Raw genomic sequence first — 18,738 nt, 5'->3', positions numbered from 1 at the left:
ACAACCACACCCAGCTAATTTTTTTTATTTTTTGAAGAGACAGGGTCTCACCATGTTGCCCAGGATAGTCTCAAACTACTGGCCTCAAGTAATTCTTCCACCTCAGCTTCCCAAAGTGCTGGGATTACAGGCATGAGCCACCACGCCCAGTTTGATTCCCATTTCATTCAACAGAAGACCAGAGGATGGGAGGAGAGTGAGGATGGGTATCTGCTCCCCCACCTCCCTCCCTACCAAGTGTCAGTTTGGGAAGGGCTGCATCCTCCTACCAAAGGCTGCAGCTCCTGTCAAGGATCCCACTCCTACAGTTGTCTCTGGGGTCTGACAGTCACTCCCTCCTCTTGTTCCTTCAGCCTAGGGTTGTCCATTGCCACTGAACCCGATCTGTTTCAACCCCACTTATTGGTTTCCTTAATTCTGCCCACACTTTTGTAAATCATCTCTTCAGTATCCCACTACAATAGATCACTGGTTTCCTGCCAGGACCTTTATTCATGCTGCGGTCATCTTTTCTCAAATCCTGGCAAGCCCTTTGTGCCTCAGAAAATTCTGAGAAAAGTCTTTAGAGGTGGGTTGAAAACACTTGAGTGGCACCACCCAGGATTCATCCCTAATCATCACCCACTGTTCCAGCAGAGACCCCAAGTACTTGCCTTCTTCTTATGTTAGAGTGACTTCCTTTCCTACCAACACATCTGCTAAAGGTTGGGTGGATTTTGCTCCTGCCCTTTGTTCCCAGATGTTCATCCCGCATTCCAGTACTTGACTGTCAATCTCAACATTTGCTTTACTGTGTTTTAGGGGGACTCCTTGAGTTCTTATTCGAGGAGGACTCCTGGCTCCCAGGGGTATGTCTATGCCACCGTTGGGACTCATGCTACCCAGAGTCATCTGTCTGTGTCCCTTACTAAACATGACATGCCACATTAATGCTTAAGTAAAAATAACCTTGTAGTTTATTTGAGGTGTGCTTCTCACTGTTATTCCAAGTGTACTAAGAACTAAAAAGACTTTCTTGAAATTTGTCATGAATCCAAAAGACAGAGGACATGCTTTATTGGCATTAATATAGGTTTTCTTGGCACATTATGAAAAAGGAACAAGGTTAAATTCAAACCCAAAAATGCCAGAATTAAAGATATTTGCATAACATTAGAGTTTGAGAGGTTTTTTCCAGCCACAGAATTAGCTACTGTAAGATTTTAGAGAGGGCAGGAGCTAGAAAATCAGACTTTTTCATCTGAGCCAGCGATGCAGTTTTACCCCTAAACGCATGTAAAATTTCTGAGTTTAGTAAGTTACAACTTAAATTTAAAATATGATAAATGGGGAAGAATACTTGTGATTGGCCATTTTGCCATAGCTTTGGGAGAACATCATACTCTAAAACATGAGTTTAGTTTAATAAGTTTTTAAGGCTAAATGAGACAGCTATTAGTTACATATTTTATTTCTGGGTTTTTTTTTTTCTTTTAATCCCAACGTAGCCTCTTTATTAAGACTCTTAAGGGAGTTAGGGAATTTTGCTAGGGAAAAGAATTATCCAAATCCAAACATCTTTTCATTGAAGCTACTCTCTTTGTATATCTGAGCAGTCTTATTTCTTATGTAGATAATTGCTCAGTTAAAAGGGGAAGGGAGCATTTTCCCTAAAGAAGCTTGCAGCTGGAATTCCTCTGGGGTGAGGAAGACTAGTACATGGGTTTTGTTCATTTCTAGCCCTTTAATCATAAATCTGGTTGGAGATCACTTGTTAAATAGAAGATGAGAATTTAAAGACTTTCCAGCCTCATATCCTAATCACATCCAATGTGTTTAAATCATTAGCATATTATAAGTCCAAATTGGGGGAGGATTGTGATACACAAATTATGTTCCAAGACTCAAGGCAAAGAAAAATTAATTTGCAGGTATGTGAACTGGAGAAATTATTTTGGTGAAGGCACGAATATTGTTTTGAACTTTTAGCATAAGTAGGCTGCATTTGGGCCTTTTGCCTGAGCTGGACCTAAGGGGCGACAGGTAACCTCCTCCATGGGTATGGTCGAAATTAAACAGTCTTGCATCCAGGAAGTATAACTGCATGTGCTGCTCACGCAGGTGGGTCTGTGAGGCTGAGGCTGCTAGCTGCTCTCTGCAGACCATGCCAGCCTCAGATGGTCTCACACTCCGTGGTGGCAGTGGAGCAGGCTCCGCAGTCACAGCGGATGGCCACAGGATAGGTGTAGAATGGGTTGACTCCCGGGGCACAGTTGGGCAGCTTGATGGTCACCTGTTTGGTCTCGTTGTAGGTACAGACTCGATGATGGGCTTCGATATAGGGGGGTTCCAGAATGGGTTTCTGTCCCCACAGATAGAAAACAGAGAATTCATTAGAACATATGATCTTGTTTCAGTTTTTTAGTATCATTTATCACTATCAGAAATTAACTTGTTATTCGTTGATTTACTTGTTGCTCTGTCGTCTCCCAGTAGAAAACAAACTCCTAAAAGCAAGAAGCTGATTTCATTCAAGACCATACATATCCTAAGCTCCCAGGAGAGACCATAGCACACAGCAAGTGCTCCATGCATAGTCAGCAAATGAATCATCTTGGTCACTGCAAATACCTTCTAACTGGTCTCCCCTCTTCCATTTTTACTCCCTACAATCTATTTGCAACACAGTGGCCCTGAATGATCCTGTTTTTAAACATAAGTCAGATCATATTACTCCTCTGCCCAAAGCCCCAGTGATATCCCATTTCACTCAGAGCAAAATTCAAAGACCTTAGGATCACCTTCAAGACCTACATCACCTTATCTGCACCTCAACCTTCTGAAATGCCTGCAACAATTCCCACCTCACTGACTTCCTTTCTAGGCTCACAGAGGTCTCCTTATTGTTCCTCTGACCCACCAGGAACAGTCCCAGCTCAGGGCCTTTGCACTTACTGTTCCTTCTGCCTGGAACATTCTTCCCCCGTATGATTCACTCCTTCACCAACCTTTGGTTTTTGTTAGAATGTCACCCTCTCAGAGAAGCATTTCCTGACCACCCTATTTAAAATTGCAACATTCCATCCCCATGCCCAGAAACTTCCCATCCCCCATCCTGCTTTATTTTTCACCACAGCACTGATCGATACCACATGACATAGTCTACCTTTCATTCATTTGTGTGATATTCCTCCCACTCTAGAAAGTAAGCTCTTTTAGGACAGAGATTTTTGACCGCTATGCCTCCAGTACCTAAAACAGACCCCAGGAAGGTTTCAATAACTATTTGTCATTGAATCAATGAAAGAAAACATTACAAGACAGGTTCCCGAATACTCTGTGCACTGTTCTGATCATCAAAAAGATTCATTTCCTTCCTTCACCTTTTATAAATCTTAAGTTCAAAGATAATTTTGATAAACAGAACACACAGATCAGAAAAAATATCAGCACCTAGCTGGAGTTAACATCTCGAGCCCTGCAGTCAGAACTATGGAGCTTGAGTCCCTGTTCTGCCACTTGCTGGAGACCTTGGAAAATCCACTCAACTTCCTGAAGACTCAGTTTCCTCCTCTGTAAAACAAAGTATCTACCTCCCACCATTGTTTGAGAGATAAGGTAAGATGATATACACAATGTACAATGTCTAGCACAAAGTAAGTGTTCAATAAATGCAATCCATTTTTTTTTTTTTTTCGAGACGGAATCTTGCTGTCTCCCAGGCTGGAGTTCAGTGGCACAATCTTGGCTAATTGCAAGCTCTACCTCCTGGGTTCATGCCATTCTCCCGCCTCAGCCTCCTGAGTAGCTGGGACTACAGGCACCCACCACCACGCCCGGCTCATTTTTTGTATTTTTAATAGAGACAGGGTTTCATCATGTTAGCCAGGATGGTCTCAATCTCCTGACCTCGTGATCTGCCCGCCTCAGCCTCCCAAAGTGCTGGGATTACAGGCGTGAGCCACCACGCCCGGCCAATCCATTGTCCTTATTAGTGCAATTATTATAAGAAAGTAATGAAAATAATAACAAGCTTTCAAATGACAGTAACTTTGCTTTTTTGTTCTTCTTTGTTCTAGACAAAAAAGAATATATATACATATGTAACTCAAGATGAAGTTCTTGCATGAATGTCATGAAAATAGCAGCCTTGCCTTTTTTTTCTCTTTTTTTTCCTTTTTTTTTTTTTTTTTTTTTTTTGAGATGGAGTCTCACTCTGTCACCCAGGCTTGAGTGCAGTGGTGTGATCTCGGCTCACTGTAACCTCCACCTCCTGGGTTCAAGCGAGTCTTCTGCCTAAGTCTCCCAAGTAGCTGGGACTACAGGTGCATGCCACCACACCCGGCTAATTTTTGTATTTTTAGTAGAGACAGGGTTTTACTCGCCTCTACTAAAAACTGGCCAGTCTGGTTTCGAACTCCTGACCTCATGATCCACCCACCTCAGCCTCCCAAAGTGCTGAGATTACAGGTGTTAGCCACTGCGCCCGGCCAGCCTTGCCTTTAACAAAGACCAGAAGAGCTGAATTTGTCCTCATCTGTTTTCTCCTACCTTCCCGTATTTGCTTTAAGTCCTCTTACCATTAGTACTCTGGGAACCTAGGCAGACTAGACGCACCATAAAATTTCATTTTCAGATACATAATTTTTTGGAATAAGTCGTCCCAAATACTATATGAGACAGACAGACGTATGCTAAAAATTTATTTATTATTTATCTTAAATTCAAATTTACCTGGGCTTCCTGGTTTTCTGGTTTTATTTCAGTTTGGGTTTCTGTGGGGAGGGGATTGGTTGTTTTGTTTTATTTTGTTTGTCTGTTTGTTTGTTTGCTAAATCTGGCAACTCTATACCCGGATTATGAGGAATAGCTATCTTCAACAACAATTCCACCTTCAAATGTAAATCCAGCCAGTTTGTCATCATGAACATCCTTATTTTCAGACATGCTTTCAGTTAAGATCCCCCCCCCAAAAAATCAAGTGCTTTGTAGCTCAGAAACTTTCAGATTGCTGGGAAAATGAATCTCATTCTTCTATTTATTTTCTATAGGTAACCTCCCTTTTCATAACACAGTCAAGACATGAATGAAAGCTGGCTAAGATCAGGGAGAATCTTGTTCTTTAATGGTTTTGGTGCTTCCATCTTTCGAGTGAGAGCACAGTTCCTTACCTCCTATGGGTGACCATGATCCAATTAAAGACATTCATCAGTTTTTAAAAAGAAGAGAAGATGGGCTGAATTGAGGGGAAGCAGGAGTTTGAGGATTTGGCACAGAGAGGGCTTCAAATAGCCCAGACACTAGATGCGAACAGGGAGAGGCCCTGCCAGGCCAGTCCCTGAACAGGAGGAGGCGCCAAGTGCCCCAAGTGAATTTGCTGCCAATTGACAGGCAAAGTCTACTTAGCAAAACCCGATTTTCATTTGGCTAGTAGGGCTCAAGCCCTGAATGAGGCAAAAAGAAAACTACTTTGATAGAGTAGTTTCATCCAATTTGGAGATTTCATCACTATGACCCAATTCCATTCACAGGGCCGCCATTGTACCTAAGCAAGAGCAGGTTACCCTCTGGGTCCCCAAAGAGAAGGCTATTTTTCCCAATGGCAGTGTCCACTCACAATGCACGTGTGCTTCTAAGTGGCCTTCCATTAGGCTGGAGGATCTACACCTCCAGGGGGAGGTCCATCCCAGTCAACCAACAAATGTGTATTGAATGCCTTGTTCATACACGACACCTTGACAAAAGCTGTGAAGGTTGTAAGAATGAACCTCTGTCCTCAAAAAATTTAAATCACACGTGTGGTGGGGGAGGAAGTAAGACAAAAAGTAGAGCATAGTCAAGGGCTTACCTGCAAGTCAAAGAAGGCCCAGAAAGGGAGCTGGCACTGCAGATGGGCATCAGGAATAAATATGATAATGACAGATGGGAAGGAGAAGGGATATGAGGGAAGGACCAAAATGAGATCCATGAGGGCTATTTGATAAAACCTTTGAAAGTCACTTACCAAGGCCAGAGTAAGAAAATGTGTTGTCTCCAGGAAAGCAGGCAGACGCCATATTGCTGAGCACCTTGAAAGTTAGTTATTGAATCTGTAGTAGTGTGTGGACATTCAAGGTTTTTGGGCCAGGGAGTGACAAGATCAGAGCTAGCACTTCATTGGTTACCAAGTGGGCGGGCTTCAGGGGGAAGAGCCCACAGTCACTATGTAATGCGATCTGCTGGGGTGCTGAATAGCTCTCTTCCTCTTCATCACTCAGACAGCTCCTCTTAGCCCAATAGGGTTTTAACTTTGTTTGACAGTGTTATCTCCACTTTAAATTAAATGTCTCTAAAAAGGCCAGGTATAATTGAATATGAAGGAACTTAATGGATCCGTCAGTGATAACCCCAGAGGGCTCCCAGAGACTTGAGGAGGAAAAGGGCTGCAGAAGAGGCAGTGAAGGGGTCTCACCCTTCACTGGGACCAATTCTCACCCTTCAGCTCAGGGCCTCTTTCTTGGAAACTGGCTAATTTATCCAAAATGAAGAAACATAGGGAGGAGTTTGGGTCACAAGCTTGAACCACAAATTGATTCCCAGCTTTACAATGATGCTCTACGTGACTTTGCAGCCACTCTCCCTTGAATCCCTCCATGTCATCTGTAAAATGGGTAGAACAGTACATCTTGACCTCCCAGAGATGATTCCCAGATACATAGACACAATGTAAACCAAATTCTTAATCTTATCAATGCTTTGTTAGAGGGGCAACATCATGTTTTTCAAATCACTTTTGGAAGATGCCAGTCATAGTTTTGTTTTGGTTTTTTAAATCCACAGGAAAGGGCAGATGTCTCAGCTCTACCTCATATCATTTAAAAAGTGAACTCTTAAGAATCAGACCCAAGCTGCTGGCCCAGAAGACACTGCCATCTGCACATCTTAGCAACTCACCTCCCAGGTCTCACAGCGACCCCAGCAGGCATCCGTGGTGATCCGAAGGCCCCTGCAGCCTGGCTTCTTGGCCAGGAAAGTAAACTCCCTCACGGCACAGCCCACAAAGGTGCGCAGGTTCCCACTGGAGGCACCGAGGACACAGCCATAGCCAGCCAGAAGGAGGAGGGCCATGGGGCCAAGGAAGAGGAATGCTAGCTTCATGCTGCTCTTCCGGAGAGGGAAAGGACAGAGTTTAACAGATCTGGCTGCCTTCAATGGCGCAGCCAACCATGCATTTGTCACTATCAAAGGGACCTTGCTCCTAGCATTTCAGGGAAAATGAGCCCAGAAATTGTAAATGCCCACAAACTCCAACACAGGCATCCAGAGATTCCTGTAACTGGTGCCAGTGTGAATTCCATGGCCCTCTCTAGATGCCCATCCTCCAAGTGCATTCTCAGGCTTTTCCTTATTGTAACTTAACTGCTGCAGTTGACATGTGTGTTAAAGAAGTTTGTCCCAGTGGTCTTTCCAAAATAAACATAAAATATGAGCAACACCAAAACTAATCCATAATCCAACAGAATACATGAATACATATAAATTATTTTTATTCAGGTCCAGGGTATTTGGGTGCCATGTTACATACTTTGCTCAAAACTATATTTTGAGTGTCATGATGGGGAATGATTTGGAGGGGTTGATAAATATTAATAATAGTATTCCCTATATGCATCGTTACTAAACCAACTCACCACTAAATATGGATATGCAGAAGATATCATGAAACCTATCACCTGAGTTGGTGGCCATTCATAAATATGTCCTACTCACTGTAAATTGCTTCTGCTCTAGGCTTCCACTGCAACAGCACCTACTTATGATTCAATTTAAATCCAAATGATGGAAACCATAGCAGTTATTTAAAACATAACCTCAATCCACTGCCAAGTCCATACTCTCTGGGTCTTGGTCATTCCCTGTGCTCTTTCAGGAGCCAGAATCAACCCGCTTCATGCTTTGTCCACTAGACAGAACTCACCTGGATTTTGAAGTATAAAGGATATGGCATTCATGGACCCTTACCCCCCACTGAACTCATTATTCTCACAGTTCCTACTTCTGACCTTACTGTAGCAAGTTCTCTGGGCTTCCCCTCCTCTGGAAGGAGGTTACAAATATGGAGAAGCACTTACCTAATCTTGCAGAAGCCCACTCTTCTTTTAGAGATGAAACTTGCACTAAGATTTCAGGAAGTCACAATGAATGGTAGAAGTTTGCTCTGGGTAAATGTTTCTACCTTCTGTTACTGGGCTGCTTGATTGCTCAAATATATAGGAAAGTCTTGTCAATCAAAACAAAAGAGAGGCAGATCCTTACAGGAACTACTAAACACATCAAAGCCATGGAATAGAAAGCCAGTCTCTATTTTCCAAAACTGATTAACTTAAAGGGTGTTGTTTTGTTTCTCAACATCACCACTGAAACAGAAAGTTACCTTGGTGGGTGGCATAATCCTAAGGAAATAGTCAGAGGTAGTTCCACCTGGTTCTCAGGAGAACAAATGCATTGTGGCAGATGGATTAAATTTTCCTTCATGGTAACCACAAGTTTCCTTTGAAACAGGGGTAAGTGACTAGCAGCTCATGGCAAACCCTTTCCTTTAACCGACAACATGTTTCAATACACTGAAAAATAACAAAACAATAATTCTTGCTGGAAAGAACACAGGATCACTACCTGAAAAGATGGAAATCACAATGAGAAGAAACATGTCAAAAGTCTTAAAATTAGCTAAGAATTAGATGATGTTAATAACACCTTAAAATGAATCATTTAGGAAAAAATACCAAGATGTTCCAAGTGATTATCTTCCAGCATGGGAATTAAAGAAAACTTTTCATTTCATTATATGGTTTTCAGCATTTTTCACATGTTCTACATTGGGCAGACTTTTGTAGTAAAGAGTCAGTCAATATCAATGTTTTAAAATTAAAATAAACCAATAGGTATGCATTTGTTCTGACTGTAAGGACATTCAGTGCTGCTCTGACAGAGACGTTTTACCAGATTTTTGGTCTTAAATTATTCAAATAAGAGCAAAATATTTTTTATGCATATGGGATATAGTTTATATTTCAATCTACAATAACAGCATGAGTGGATGAAAAATGTACTTGTTCATGGCATTTTTCTGGGTGCTTTAAAAAGTAAATGAAGCAGACATCATCTTTGCCCTTAGGAGTTTCGATATCGTAGTAAATAATGACATAGGCAGAGACATTGAAGACGCACACTAACTAGTGAAACGAAGTAAAAGTAAAGAAGTTAAACATTTCCATTTTCTGCAAAGAAAAGTGTTGTTTAAATAAATGTACTGCTTATTGTAGATTTCACTTTCAAAACAGATAACAATGCCCAGTGAGTCCATCAATTTACCACCCCTCTCTCTAGAGCAGAATTATTACACATATTTTATAGAAAATTGAACTACGCTTGGAAAAAGGACTTTCTTCAGCCCTTCAGCCTGTGAGTTGCATAACCAGAACTGGAGTACTCTGGGGACGGACTGCTCAGCTGGCCTGACCTTCCTAACTTGCTGGCCAAGAGCTAGCCAGTCGGCAGTGAGCTGCCATCCTGGGCTGTTTCTGAAGACGGCTGCCCAACACTTTAAGACCTGAAACATACACACTTGTGTCTGCAGAGTCACAAAATAAAGACAGATTACAAAGGCCAAGAGCATCCTTCTTTCACAATCCCCAACTTTTTTATAATGCAGAGATGTGGCATCATGCATTCCACCCTGTCAGCATTAACTTTATAAGAATGACAATTTATAGTCACTAAGCATCTACTATGGTACCATGGAATCTGCTGTGCTCTTACATGTTATCTCTAGACCTTACAACAATTCTTTAAGTCAATTATTATTTTCTCATTTTTACACTGGAAGAAATAGGAACTCAATCGTTTTGTAACCTGCCTACTTCGAAAGCTTTCAACAACACTGGGAAAGGCAAATGGGTCTATTTCATCCCTGTAACCAACTACAGTTAATGGGAAGAGGCTACCTGGAATGTTGTGTTAAAGAAGACAGCTGAAATCATTCTAAGGGCAAAGGGCGGTGGCCCATCAGCTTCATCCTGGGTGTAGGAAAGGAGAATGGTGTATGGATGCCACCTTTTGCAATCTAGGCCGTGTCGCACCTCTCTGTGGACAGAGTGAGAGTTTGTAGAGTGACTTCAAAGGCTAATTAATGCCCTGCTACCTACAGAATATCTCTGCACCATAGTGTGCATGTGCCTGCCACCTTCCCTTCAATCTACGTTGAAGTTCCCACCATTAAAGTCCCTCTCTTGAGATAGCAAAGAAACATATAAGTAATGACTCCAAGGATAGACTCTGGAGAATCTTCTCTCCTTTTGTTCCATGATCATCTTCACATGGATTTATTGTCACCTTGGAGGGTGAGGCACAAGATATAGGTTCACGAGGGGAAGAAAGAAAGGAGAAGTGGTATACGTGAGCAATCATCTTGAATTCCAGGGGGATCGTGACTCCAGAGGAAGGAGCCAAGTGTTAGTGCCTCAAAGGGGTGACTGAGAAACTGAGGCCTGGTCCAGGGAAGGCAGTCCCATGTGGGGAAATCCTGGGGTGCACACTGTGTGCAGGAGATGGAGACACTGACAGAGCCTGGAAACACTCCCATCCCTCCTGCAGCCATGTTGATTCTCAGTGGCACAATCTCCTTTGGGACTACCTTGAGCAAGTCACTTCTCTGAGCCTCAGTTTCTTCATCTGTAACACAGTGGGGTTGGACCCTGTGACTCCTAAGGCCCTTCCCAGCTCCAGAATTTAAATATTTATAAACTATTTTATGAGCACAAGAAGCTGAGGACAAGTCAGAGAGAGTGCGGAAGGTTACACAACCATAAAGTCAGCTGCATCGTGCTGAAATCTTGATTCTGACACTCGCCAACTTATGATCTCGTACAAGTCTAGTAGCCCACCTGAGTCTCAGCTTCCTACAAAGTTGAAAATGCCTCCATCATAGGGGTCATGTGAGGATTCTACAAAATAATGTCTATAAATTACTTCTCACAGGGCTTGATACATGATAAGTAGGCAATAATTGTTGTTTCTCTTTCCTTCCCTGGAAATGCATCACTATCATGTGTACCACTAAGAAATAAAAAGCTGCCAATAAAAAATTACATCACACCAGCAATTGTTAGGCATATCCTGATTTCGAAGTATTAGAGGTGAAAAAAAAAAATGTGAGTCTGAGAAGAGAAGAAGCAAAGTCTTTGGGGACTGTGAGACCTCACCAGCATTCTGAAACCAGGACATGGGTAAGCACCAACTTTGCTTTCCCAGCCAACGTGGGGTGCTTTAATCTGACACTAAAATTAACAACATGTTTTCAGTAGAAGAAAAAATCTAAAGTGTTAGCCTTAATTTTTAAAGTCCAAATCTCATATTTTGAGGGTAAAAGCTTTATCACAGTTGCAAATTTCAATATATTAATAAATCTTCATAAACACTCAATTTCAGTTCTGACCAAATATGGAGTCAAACCAACTAAGCCAACCAATGCTCACTGAGCATCCACTATCTTGTACAGGTATTAAATGAGAGCCCACAGGAACTAAGCTGTTTGCTGCATCACTTAAAACCATCTCTTAAGAGTTTAGAAAAGATGTGCATGCTCTAGTATGTTTTTCCACACCGTGTTCTCAAAATACACAATGCTCTGCCCAAGGGTCAAATTAATTAGCATTATGCTTCCCATGGGTGGAAAAAAAGCCACAAATGAAGCTATGAGTTTCAAGGAACTAATAGAATTAATAATAGAAGAAAGGTCAGCCTTGAATCTTATAAAGTGGTATGTTGCTTTTAATACTGCTTATTTTCCGCAGGGGAGAGGGGAGGAATTCTGGGCATATGAATGAAGATGAATAGTGAAGACTTAGAAGAAATTAAATTTGTTGAAAAGTCATTTCTTCCTTTCAAAGCACTGGGTATTTGTGGGTCAGCTCCTCATGTTATTGACTTAAAGAGATAACATTTGCCCGAGATGATGGTGCAGTTGCTATGGTAACATTTTTTTAACAAGACTAAAAATAATGACTCCTGTGTCTGATTTACTAGGACAAGTCAAGCCTTTCTCCATAACTGTCTGAAAGAATTATCTGTCAGTTGTCACAGATTTATTTCAAATTAAGGGGCACATGGTTTAGGCGCTGAAGTGAAATGTTTTTATTTCCGCCTGACTCTTCCACTTTTGAATATCATAGCTTTGCAGGGCATGGCAGACACATGCCTAATAGGGAGGAACAGAGCAGAGTTTAATGAGTCACAAAGAGGCATTCTTTATTTCAGGTGCATCCTGTATTCTCATTGGAATGAGTCCACAAAGCTGCTGGGTCCCCAAACTCTTCATTTGTAATTCCTGGGGCAGTCACACAGACAAGGCCAAGGTTTTTGCTAGCTAAGCTTCGAAAAAACAGCACTTCATTTGTTAGAGCTTGACTTTGTTCCAGAAAAGATTCCTAGGCTCCTGGCCACTGAGTATGCACACGTGTGTCTGTGTGTGTCCATCCCTACGCTCCAGTGATGGGAGGATGGAGAAGAGGACAGGAGAGCTGTTCTACTCGCCAGAGTGTTATATCATTTAACTAACAGGTATTAAGCAACTACTGTCTCACACTGGGGTCGATGGGTTTATTAAAAATAATAAAATATAATGATGTTGGGAGGTGACGGGCGGGGTGTGTGGTGAGCTGACAACTAACAGTTCTCAAAGATTTCTTTCCTCCTTCCTTTCCTTTTCCTACTCCCTCTATCCCTCCTTCTTTCTGGGAATCTGTATTTTATTGAGCATATCATTGAGTGTTACCATATGTCAGATACATACAAAGAACATTTGATGCACATATGAACGAAGCTAACAAGCTGTCCTCAAAGTGTCAATAGTCTAATGATAAATAAACCAACATATATGGACCTAAAAACTGCATCCTTGGTCATTTACCCCAGAGAAATGGAAATTTATATTCACATAAAAACCTACACATGTTCAAAGCAGCTTTATTCATAATAGCCCCAAACTGGATACAACTCAAGGGCCCTTCAACAGGTGCATGGTTAAACAAACTGTAGTACAGCTGTAACATGGAATATTACTCACCAATAAAAGGGAATAAACACACAATTTAGATGGATCTCCAGAGAATTATGCTGAGTGGAAAAAAGCTAATCCTGAAAGGCTATGTACTGTATGATTCCATTTATATAACATTCTTGAAATAACAGTTATAGAAATGGAAACTAGACCAGTGGTTGCCAGGGGTTAATAAAGGTCAGGTAAGGGTCAGGGGTGGGGAGGAAGTGTTATGGTTATAAAAAGATGACATGAAGAATTTTTGCACGATGGAAATGTTCTGTCCTTTTTTTTTTTTTTTTTTTTTTTTTTTGAGACAGAGTCTCACTCTGTCACCCAGGCTGGAGTGCAATGGCAGGATCTTGGCTCACTGCAACCTTCGCCTCCCAGGTTCAAGCAATTCTCCTGCCTCAGCCTCCCAAGTAGCTAGGATTACAGGTACACACCACCATGCCCGGCTAATTTTTTGTATTTTCAGTACAGATGGGGTTTCACCATGTTGGCCAGGCTGGTCTTGAACTCCTGACCTCAGGTGATCCACCCACTTCGGCCTCCCAAAGTGCTGGGATTACAGGCATGAGCCACTGCACCCCGTGGGAAATGTTCTGTCTCTTGACTGTAGTGGTGGATACACAAAAGAAAGAAAATTGCATAGAACTAAACACACACATGCACACAAATACAAGTAAAATGGGAACTCTGAACCAGATCAGTCATTGTATCAACGCCAATACCCTCATTGTGATATCGTATAACAGTTTTGCAAGGTGTTATCATTGAGGGAGACTGGGAAAGGGGTATAAGGGGTCTGTCTGTATTCTTATAACTGCATACGAATCTACAATTTTCTCAGAATAAAAAACTTGACTTTTGAAAATTGACATAACAGTAAATGTGATAAGTCCTATGATAAAAATGACAATAGGAGGCTATGGGAGCTTAGACTAAGGTGTGGGGGCCGGGCATGGTGGCTCATGCCCGTAATCCCAGCACTTCGGGAGGCCGAGGCAGGCGGATCACCTGAGGTCAGGAGTTCAAGACCAGTGTGGTCAACATGGCGAACCCCGTCTCTATTAAAAATATAAAAATTAGCCAGGCATGGTAGCATGCACCTGTAATCCCAGCTACTAGGGAGGCTGAGGCAGGAGAATCGCTTGAACCTAGGAAGTGGAGGTTGCAGTGAGCCAAGATCACACCACCATGCTCCAGCCTGGGCGACAGAGCAAGACTCTGTCTCAAAAAAAAAAAAAAAGATGTGGGGAGGAGTGTTGTCAGGAGAGACTTCCTCGAGTGGTGATTCCAGTTAGTTACCAAGGGGATAGTGGGAGAGACAGAGAGAGTGTGAAAGAAAATGTATTCCAGGCAGAAGACACCACATGTAGAGCAAGGGCTTTGTCCATCTTGTTCACCACTATTTCTCCAATGCCTAGAATACTGCCTGGCTCACAGTTAATTATCAAAAACTGTTGAGTGAATAACTGAACACATGAATGAGGGTGTGATGAGTTTTTCTTTCATCATGATTGAGCATAGAGTATATTCAGGAAGAGCCGGGGCCAAGAATGGTAGCAGCAGGTCGGATGCAGATCGGGCACTCTGAAAGGTGCCCAGGGTATAGTGAGGAGAAAGACGGAGCAAACAAACCGGCTGGGGAGGTTGCTACGGTGACCTAGGCAAGTACTCTGCCTACAACTTCAGATACTGAAAGCCCTTCGTGGTAAGTTCTATGTCTAAAGGAGAGGTATCCAATAAAGATAGAAGTCACACATGCAATGTTAAATTTTCTAGTAGTCACATTTAAAAAGGTAAAAAAAAAAAAAAAAAAAAAAAAAAAAGTAAATTAATTTAAATAATCAGTAGGTAATAACTGCTAGAAATAAAATAGATTTTATTTAACTCAACATTACCTAAAATGTCCACGTTTCAACATGTAATCAACATAAAAAGTTATTGATGAAATATTTTACACTCTTTTGACATCCTTTTTTTTTATATTAAGTCTTTGGAATCTGGTTGGCATTGGCTGGGTGCAGTGGCTTACACCTGTAATCCCAGCACTTTGGGAGGCCAAGGCGGGAGGATCGCTTGGGCTCAGGAGTTTGAGACCAGCCTGGGTGACATGGCAAAAACCTATCTCTATAAAAAAAAAAAATACAAAAATGAGCTGGGCTTGGTGGCTCATGCCTGTAGTCCCAGCTACTTGGGAGGCTGAGGTGGAAGGATCCCTTGAGCCCAGGAGGTCGTGGCTGCAGTGAGCTGTGATCATGCCACTGCACTCCTCCAGCCTTGGTGAAAGAACCTGGTTGGCAATGATACATATAATTGGCCACACATCCCATCCAAAATGCCACATTTCAAGAGCTACATGTGGTGGTTACCATATTGGACAGTGCCGATGCTTCCCAGTGGCAAGAAGTAATTATTTGAGCTCCTTCTAGACCCTGTTCAAGTAGCATATGTATTAATTCTTACAAAAATAACCACCACAAACCTATGAACTGTTTTATTACCTACCCTTTCTGACAAGTTAAACAAATTAACCATGGCTTTCCAGCTAAGCAGCGATGGAGCTGGCATTCAAATTTGGCTCTGGCTGACTGTTTTGCACTGTATCAGGCTGCTTTAGCCACTTTGTCATACTGCTCCAGTGAGAAACCTTGGCCTAAAGTGAGGGGATCATTAGATCAACCTTATAGAAATATCTGAGTCCTCACCAGCTGAGCCCATGCAGCTGATGCATGTGAAATTTCAAAGCTTAAAGCAGTGAGTCCATAAAAGAGAATGTTTTTTCTGAACTTATCAAAATGCTCATTTACCCAGAACCATGATTTCTTATCTGCTGAACAAAATTACTGGATTTGAAAGTCTCAATCTTTAGAAATATGCCTGTTTGCCTCCCTCAGTCACTGCTTCTTACCTTAACAACACTGACGAGCCTGCATTGGAGTGATTTATAGATAGAAATTTCTCCAACGCAGAGATGACCCTGACATTTCATGAACAATGAAGCCAGAATGGTAATCAGGTCCAGAAAAGAAAAACTAATATAATCAAGAAGATGGAGGACTTTTATAATGAAGAATAGGATTGAAAAAAAAAGCAACCTAGGCTGGAGGGATGGAAAATACAACATAAGATCTTGAAGCCATCACAACTGTGAGTATACTGAACAGCAGCATTTTAACAACTAATGTAAGACCCATTTATGTCTGTGGCTCCTGGGTCCTGAGTGTCTCTTGGAGTCAGTGACCCACCTTTGCAAAATGCCAGCCAAAGATTAGAGATAGAGTTTGAGACTTAAGAGCTGGGTAATGTATAAGCCTTAAACTCAAGATTCTGGGTTAACAAGCCATGGATAGAAAATAAACTAGACCCAGGACAGAAAGCTGAAACAGCCTGAATATTAAGCACATAAACATCTAACACTATTTATTGATTTCCTCACTATCTACTTGATCTCCTTATTTGGATGTCACAGAAACAGTGCAACCTCATTATGTCCCAAACAAAGTTCATTATCTTTCTCCCCAGGCTCTTTCCCATCCTATTCATCTTGTTTTTCATCTCTGTAAACAATACCACCTGAGATTCATTCTTGATACCTCCCTGTCTGATATCCTACCTCCACCACACACACACACACACAATCCTGTGGTTCTGTCTCCCAAATGCCTTGTGATTGACCCAGGCTTCCTAATTCAGAGCCCTTGAAGACACCTCTTACTGATGCCTCTCTTCTGCCTTCACACTTACCCTTTCATCTCCCCAACTCCTGCCTCTGCTTTGCCTTTGCTCATTGTCTAGCACTTGGCTTAGCTGCTGCTTCCTTCCGGAAGCCCGCCCTGATCCTGATCCTCCAAGTCTGAGGTGGGCACCCAGGCCATGTGCTCTCATCAAGTACCTTCCCTACAGCAGTCCCTTTCACACTGCATCGTCAGTGATAGTTCATTTGTCTCTAGCCCCATTAGACCATTAGCTCCAAGTACCTATGCCTGCCATGACTCTCCTGCCCACTCTTACATCCCCTATGCCTGCACACAGTAGCCAATAAACACTTAAGGAAATGACTGACCAAATGATTGTGGAGAACACTAAATACCACTTATTCTCATTTTCTCCTGACTCATATCTTCGTCAGTCTCCATTAAAGTTTGGCAAATATTTCCAGAACAGCAAATAGTCAATCCAAAAAGACTTGCCTTCCCATATCTAAATGAGAACTCAGTGGGCCAGTGCAGATGCCGTCATGAAACACCAAGAGCTTTGTGTTGGTGCAGTGTGGGACCCACACATGGGGGTGTGAGCTTACCCAGGCAACAAGTGGTCCTGGAAGCATTAGGCTCAGGCAGCTGGGTCAGCACCACTTCCCTATTATCTTCTTTCCCATCACAGGACATTAAACCTGATCACTTTCACCCCACCACCAATTTGAACCAATTCCTCCTTGTGAATGGTCAGTGTACACATCTGCTTCTTGGCATTTTGCTCTGTTTGGCTGGGTGTTATGACACTAACTTCAATTACTTCAGGGAGAAAAAAACATTTTCCCTCTTTGCAGCTTGAAATATCTCATCAAAGAAATGTGGAGAGTATGGAAATTAGATCTGATTGACAGCCAGCTATTTACTTCCATCACTTCTGCCATTCTGTAGCTTTCTTTGGATAAAGGAGTTTGGGCTCTTCTGACAGCCCAATGGGCAATGACCTAATTTTAATAATCCTCTCCCCTCAGGGGAGAAAAGTAAAGAAGGAAACTTCATAATGAAATTACTGTGCCTCAAAGACGTAGTAACTAGATTCTTCCTTTTTGCATTGTTCATGTCCGGGGCTCTGGAAACAAGATACACATTTCAGGCATGCCTAACACTTATTAATGCTCTATTTTCTGAACTGCCTTGAAGATAGATAAGGCCTTCATCAGACTAGGCCAAGAGCATGAAGTTTTAGAAATACTATTGAAACACACACACACGCTCAGTTCAACTCCATTCATCACATAAAATTATGGATCTAATTTCTCAATTGAAAAAATTAAAAGACCCTTTTATTTTTAGACTCCCACGTAATCTTTTTTTCCCCCAATATTATGATAGGATTGGCTGAGGTTGGGGTGATTATCTTCCATTCTCACTTCTCCATGGCAGGCAAGACGGAAAAGTCTGGGCAGGATACATGTGGCCTCTGTCTCTCTACTCCACACTCCTACCCTGAGTCTCTTATCTGAGTGGTGAGATTGGAAAATAAACACGGTGACTCAACATTTTGGAGATTTTAAAATTCAGGAAGATTTATCTGTTAGGATGGTTTTGGCTGCAAGTTACAGGTGCAAGCCACTGAGGGGGCATAAACTTACTTTAAGTAACAAGAAGCCCAGAGTCAGGGAGATCTGCCATTGGTGTTGCTGCTCCACAATGTCATCAAGGACCCAGATGCTTTCCTTTTTTCTGTTCTGCCATCCTCAGTGTGTTGACATGCCTCCCCACCTCCAGCCTTAGTGTCCTGAAACAGCAACAGCTAAAGCAAAAAGGAAAGGAATCAAGAGAGGAAGGTATCTTGTTCCAAGCATCTCTCTTTCAAAAGAGGAAAAGTCTTACAGAAGTTTCCTGCAGATTTCCTCCTTAATCACATGATCTAGATATCAAGGAAGGCTGAGAATAACAGTAACAGGCATTTTCAGCCTC

The 18,738-nt window shown here is 42.1% G+C and overlaps 1 protein-coding gene across 2 annotated transcripts; it reads right to left on the bottom strand.

Moving 5' to 3' along the window:
* Positions 1-967: 967 nt before the first annotated feature.
* On the bottom strand, positions 968-18,531 carry GPHB5 (glycoprotein hormone subunit beta 5). 2 transcript variants are annotated; one of them, XM_032134683.2, is made up of 3 exons: positions 8,091-8,498; positions 6,913-7,117; positions 968-2,341 (listed from the first exon to the last, which is right to left on the bottom strand). In XM_032134683.2, exons 2-3 carry the CDS (start codon positions 7,114-7,116, stop codon positions 2,153-2,155), a joined length of 393 nt encoding a protein of 130 aa, XP_031990574.1. In that variant the 5' UTR covers position 7,117; positions 8,091-8,498; the 3' UTR covers positions 968-2,152. The 2 variants fall into 2 exon arrangements, 1 of the variants encoding a protein (XP_031990574.1); XR_009210311.1 differs by lacking the exons at positions 6,913-7,117; positions 8,091-8,498 and adding an exon at positions 18,411-18,531 and having other exon boundaries at positions 2,320-2,341.
* Between the last annotated feature and the right edge of the window lie 207 nt (positions 18,532-18,738).

Source organism: Hylobates moloch, unplaced genomic scaffold (genome assembly GCF_009828535.3).
Source record: "Hylobates moloch isolate HMO894 unplaced genomic scaffold, HMol_V3 SCAFFOLD_16, whole genome shotgun sequence".
NCBI classification, from domain to species: domain Eukaryota; kingdom Metazoa; phylum Chordata; class Mammalia; order Primates; family Hylobatidae; genus Hylobates; species Hylobates moloch.
Note: the sequence above shows the minus strand (reverse complement) of the source record. Positions and strands in the feature narration are given on the sequence as shown.

Excerpts from the sequence above, each read along its gene's own strand:
- GPHB5 (XM_032134683.2), bottom strand. The coding sequence starts at position 7,116 with ATGAAGCTAGCATTCCTCTTCCTTGGCCCCATGGCCCTCCTCCTTCTG. Across the intron at positions 2,342-6,912 it reads GTCGCTGTGAGACCTGGGAG|AAACCCATTCTGGAACCCCC; the intron begins GTGAGTTGCTAA and ends CTGTGGGGACAG.